Below are 6,377 nucleotides of genomic sequence, written 5' to 3' on the forward strand. Positions count from 1 at the left end.
CTACTAATACTCCACAATAATGAGCCTGAACAATACTGACAGACAGGGGGTCCGCAGCAGAGCAGAGCAGATAGGGAAGCCACTGTCTTGATAGCCCTCTCCTCTCTCCTTAGAGAGAAAAGAACCCCGGAGGGTGACAGACCGGTGGGATCGCCCCCCACGGTGCATCGTTTAGGGGGGCTTTTTCACTCATTGTCAAACCGCACTTCTTCTACAAACTTGAATGGCAAAAAAGAAGAAGCTCAGACACCAGAGCCTCTAACAACAAGACGGCTTGACAATTAACCGCCTCTTCATTCACACAATCACAGCAGCAGCACTGGCAGCACAGCGCGCACATACACACACACACACACACACACACACACACACACGCATTCATGATGTTGTGTCCCTGTAGAGGGATTCCTTACCGGTGCGTACGATGTATGCGATGGTTAGGACGGCCAGAGGGACGCAGTAGTTCCACACGGGAGCCATCATCATCCTATCGCCGCTGTGTTTGTATTCCCTCTGATCCGCTTCTTCAGTTCCAACGCAAACGGCTAGTATTCCTCTTCTCTTTCAGGAGAAAAATCAGAGTGACATGAACCCGCAGGTTCACCCGTCAACAGCGCCTTCCCTTCGCAGCGTGGATGGTGTGGATGCGTGTGCGCGCGCGCGTGCGCGTGTATAGCTACGTGTGTGTGAGTGAGTGTGCGTGTGTGTGTGTTTGAGCGGCTGTTTTTTCGCCCAAGCGAGCGCTCGTTCTTAATGGAATAGCTCTTCACATAGTAATGCGCACACACACATTTTTACACGCACACACCCACTTTTTTCCCCCCTCCTTCAAAGTGTCTGAGTGTGGTGATGATGATGATGATGATGATGATGGCTCGGCCGGTTTTCCCTGGGTTTACTTTACAATGTAAATATATTTAAAAATGCTGGCCAGAGAGGCGGGACTAGACGGCGTTTCTGCCCAATGGCGAGGCGGGAGCAGGTGTGAGGGGGTGTGCGTATGCGAGCGGGGGGCGTGGCCTCGCTCCTCTGGAGAGAGCGAGAGAGAGCGAGCGAGAGAGCAAGAGAGAGAGAGAGCGAGCGAGAGAGAGGCGGGGGCGAGGGGGGCGGGGCGGGGGGCAGATGGAGGGAAGGGGAAGCGTATCCCAATTAATTGAAATCAATTCGCCTCTAAAATGTGATTCATAACCTGCGTTAATTTTCCAGAGCAAACAACTAATTTATTACGAAACCAAGTTCTATAGACTTGAAAACACTGTCTGGTGCAGTGATTAACTTCCGGACAATGAAACAGATGTTTATTGTTTGAAAAAAAAAAAAAGACTATGGTGCCCAGGATCATTAATTAGTTTAAAGCGTAATACATTTTATTGTGTTATAAATTCAAACGCGGATGAATTTATGCAGATTAATTGGTACATGTTTAATTAAATAGCCCATAACCATGCAGAGCCCTCATTGATTTGACTTAATAGACTTAATCATATAATAATATCATAGACTACAATGCAGCCAGGGGTCTGTATACAGAGATGTGTCAGAGAGTACATATCCTACACAGAGTGAGACTATGGCTCGCCTCCAAAACGTGAATCGGACTCATCAAGAAGGCTATAGAGTAGAGTAGACCTAAGTGTGTTCGGCATAAATTGTGGTTCTGAATGAATGTAATGGCCTGGAACAAAAAAGTAGTTCAGGCTGAGTCTGACCCTGTGCTGCTGCTCATCTGTAGTCTGCGCCTATCAGGGCCACGCTAGAGGGGCTCTTTAAGTTTACCGTCATGCTGTGGCCGCTGTTTGCCCATAATTGTGTTTTCCAGTCAGAGTGCTGTTCCATTATGAAAATTGTTTCTTTTTTCAATTTAGTCTCTCTCTCTCTCTCTCTCTCTCTCTCTCTCTCTCTCTCTCTCTCTCTCTCTCTCTCTCTCTCTCTCTCTCTCTATCTCATGTAGTGGGCTATATAGGCCCTTTATAGTTTTTAAGCCACATTGGCTCAATGGCAGTCCTTTGCAAACTGTATCTTTAGCGACCCCTTCAGGAAAGAATGGGGTAGCAAGTCATACAGCACAGTGCCTGCATTGGCTTCTGATCAATTAAGAATCCACCGAACATTAATAAAACTTAACAGTTTAGTAGACGAACGCCATGGACAAATGCCATCAAAATTAATGTTCCTAACATTTTCAACTGCTTTGAATAATGAGAACTAGGCCTACATCTTTGAAAGTGGTTTTGCACACTAAAGTTTTTTCTCACTCATTGACTGGTAATGATAGACTGGAGCTCTTAAATGGCATGTTTAGTCAAAATTAATTAATTCATATTATTTACTTATTCAAATTTCCAACTACTCAGTTCAGCTCTCTTACCCAAGTCTTCTGATAGCAGCAGAGTCCCATACTCATACTGCACCTCCACACACTCTTTAGAAAGAGAGAGAAAGAGAAAGAGAGAGGGGGGGGGGGGGGGTAAGAGAAAGATCAGTCACGTACTACTGGATAATAATAATAATAATGAGTAATTATTACAAGACTGGTCTATTCACACACACACACACACACACACACACACACACACACACACACACACACACACACACACACACACACACACACACACACACACACACACACACACACACACACAGACAGACAGACAGACAGACAGACAGACAGACAGACAGACAGACACATGCACGCACACACACACACCCATGCACGCACGCACAAGCACGCGCGCGCACACACACACACACACACACACACACACACACACACACACACACACACACACACACACACACACACACACACACACACACACACACACACACACACACACACACACACACAGCTTTGAGGATTATCATTATTATTATAATAAAATCCTTTATCAAGACATTAATAGGCTTAAAGGAGCATTTCACCCCTGGAAGAAGTTCCAGGGGTGACCACAGGGGGGACCACAGGGGGGACCACAGCGTATCACTGCCTATAACTTCAACTCCCAGAATGCTTTGGTGCCTTGTGGCAGGGGAGGTTCCATGTGGGTGTGATCTCCAACAATAACATCCAAACAGCATGCCAGTGTCGCCATGTCTGCTTATTATAAGCGGCTTCTTTCTAAAATGTAGTTGATATTTGGGCTTGTTTCCAAATGTTTTGATTGCTGTTTAAACCAGTGGTTCTCAAACATGTTCATGTATTTTTCCACAGACCCCCATCTGAAATTATAATTTGTGGCAGGGAGCCCCTAACAAATATGTGTCAAAAATATTCCACATTTTGAAAAGCAAATAAAAATATTTTGCAAAAAATCCACATTTTGGACTTTTTCCCCCTCAAGATTTTTTTGTAAATAGCAGATCTACAAGCTCACAATGGGTTGCGAAGCGTTGTGAGCTTGTAGATCAGCAATTTTCAAATATATAATATCCCATGTCTAGGTAAAGTGCTCTTGGCATAGTTATTTTTCTTTTGGGCTTGTTTTCATAGACCTGGCTGCTTATTTCTCTCACAATATCTGGCAACACTGGCTGTCCTCGCAAACGTTCATCTAGTTACATATTATGTCCAAGGATTCGTTAGTGATGTCATATCACTGGGACATATAAGTATCTTCATGCAGTTTCACTTCCGTGTCGCATAGTATTGACATCACTGTCACATCCTTGGTATTATGATCCTAGCCTTTCGTGACGGTGTTTGTTTACCAGCGCTGCTACTCCACGCTGTATTTTTTTTTTCAAGCTTGCGCTTATGAAACACTACACAGGATTATTATTTCATGTCAACATTCAAGTACAACTATCAGAAGATAACTCAGGTAAAGTAATGCCTCACTCTGCAAGGGCCGCTGGCCGCAGCTAATGGGAGTGGCCGAGTGGCGAAAGAAGGTTGAACAAAGTGTTACGGACACCCCATTGGGGCTGTCTTTTGAGATGGTCTGACTGAGACACGCCGAGACATGTAGTGCGGAAAGGAATGAGACCAATCTCTCATGATGCAAATAACGTCACGAATATTGCGAAGATTACTAGATATCTAAAAACACAGATTATTCACAAAAAAAACCCAGGATCTTGTTTCTTGACTCCTAAACTTCATTAAAAGACCGAAAACTTCTTCCAGGGGTGAAATGGCCCTTTAAGGAATGTTCCTACTTTGCAGCACTTGGCTTTCACCTGGCCCAACCGTGAGGTGCATGGCGTCGAGTGAAAAACTTCAAATCAAATACAAAAATGTATATTAGCCTACTGGCTGCCTATATCAAATGTTAATGTAGCCTAAGGCTATAAAGAAAACAAAACAAAAACCCACCTCTTTGACGCTGAAAATCATTGGTTTTCCTCCTGGTCTCGTTCACAGCACACGTGACAGGAGTCAGTGAGTCAGTCAAGAGAAGATTTTGAAAAGTGGCGCGAACTGTCAGGGGGGGAGGGAGTACTCTGGTCAGAGCACCGAAGTCTGACGTAATTTACGCATCCTACCTGGGTCACGGTACCCCGCCCCCCCCCCATTCTGAATTCCCATACACGTGTTTGTCAAATAAGAACTGTGTTCCAAAAATAAACAAATGATACCGGCGGTTTTACTCTTATGGATATGAAGCATCAACTGACGGTGAGAGAACGCTAATGTTAGTAAAATCTTCGTCAGAAACAGCAGACTGTATCAAATATGAGTGAGTGACTGACTATCATAAACGATATAGAGCCAGATCCCTGACAACATCACCAAGATAGTTGGTTTATTTTTGGACCACAATTCTTATAGGCCTATGAGACGTTAGCCTGGTAAACCCTCCCTCCGGAAATCTCAATTCCATTTCATTTCAGGAGTGAGTCTGGCATGATCCGCCTTTCTGCAATATTGGCTCTGTATGCCAAACGGCCGGGCCTATCAGCGTCGTCGCTCATTGTTCTGTGATTGACAGCTTACGTTGGCCAATCAGGTGGCGAGTTCGAGTGAGCCCAAAACACGAACGGCAGCCATCTTTTTCTTGTGCGGCCAATTCTCCGCTATTTTTTTACTTCAAAAAGCTCTCTAACTTCTATTTTGAGGCACGGAATTTACTTATAAGATATCGTTTGGATAGAATTTAGTTGTTTAACTTCATATATGTGGTCAATTAATCATGACAAAGCCTATTTTAAAAAAAAAAAATTGAGAACCGGTAGGGGCGGGCAGTGACACCATTGTACCCGAAAAAGGCAACCCATTTTGGGTATGGCTGTCTCAAAAGTCCCGTCGCGTCACATTAAGACTGGTGAACTGCTGATTGGCTGAAGGGGAAAAATTATCATTGGCTGAAGGGGTTGTCAGTCAACGGTATTACTCCCGCCCAACTCCAGCACAGCCAATATTGCAGACAGGCGGATCAGGCCAGACTCACTTCTGAAATGAAATGGAATTGAGATTTCCGGAGGGAGGGTTTACCAGGCTAATGAGACGTCTCCAAGATGACCCAATATTATTCTGAGAAATTACTTCCGCAACCCAGGGGATGAACGAGTGACGTCAGGACTTCGGTAAGTCCTAACAAAAGTAAAAGTACTCATTATGCAGAATGTCCCATTTCATAAGTTTTCAAATGTATAAAATGTATAAAAATCTTTTGAAAATAGCAGATCTACAAGCTCACAATGTGTCGCATCGCAATGCATTGTGATCTTGTAGATCGGCTATTTTCAAATGGCCAATTGACAATCATTGACATTCAACCTCCAAATAAATAAAAATGTATGTATTGTATGAATAGTTTATGTCCATTGTCCATGTTTCAACCATGCAATGGTTTAAAGCTCATGTGGTTCTCAAAGTGGGGTCCGGGGACCCCCAGCGGTCCTTGAGGGGGTTTCAGAGGGTTGGCCTGCAAAATTAGTTAATATAGCATCAGAATCAGTTTAACCACTCACTGTAACCTTATAGGCTATATAACAGCTATTTGAAAATAGCTGATCTACAAGCTCACAACGCATCACATCATGACGCGCTGTGAGCTTGTAGATCAGCTATCAAAAAATCTTGGAAAAACAAAAGTGAAACATTTGGAATAGCCTACTTTTGAAACGTAACAACTCAAATCTTGTATGGGGGTCCCTGGAACAAACATTTCAGATGGGGGTCCGCCATAGAGTTAGGGGTCCCCGGCTTATTGCAGAGCGATGGAAAAGCCTACACCTGTGCAATCCGCTCAATACTGCCACCCATGGCCAAAGGTTACATCACAACCAAATGAGGCTGCACTAGCGCTCCTGCTTTCGTGTATAGAGGGGCGGGTGTATAGAGGCGTGGAGAGAATGCGCCTGATCCCATTGGTTCACTGATCTGTCCGTCAGCCCCCGCCCCGTCAACACAACATTACGAGCGACGCCCA

General features: G+C 44.5%; 1 protein-coding gene across 1 annotated transcript in view; it reads right to left on the reverse strand.

Annotated features, from left to right (window-relative positions):
- cadm4 (cell adhesion molecule 4) overlaps positions 1–783 on the reverse strand; it is a 302,572-nt gene extending 301,789 nt beyond the window's left edge. Inside the window, 1 exon segment of the mRNA XM_080425842.1 lies at positions 414–783. Coding sequence (XP_080281968.1) covers positions 414–486 — 73 coding nt within the window. The 5' untranslated portion in view covers positions 487–783.
- Positions 784–6,377: the final 5,594 nt, after the last annotated feature.

Source organism: Gymnoscopelus braueri, assembly GCF_963280865.1.
Source record: "Gymnoscopelus braueri genome assembly, chromosome: 4".
NCBI classification, from domain to species: Eukaryota; Metazoa; Chordata; class Actinopteri; order Myctophiformes; family Myctophidae; genus Gymnoscopelus; species Gymnoscopelus braueri.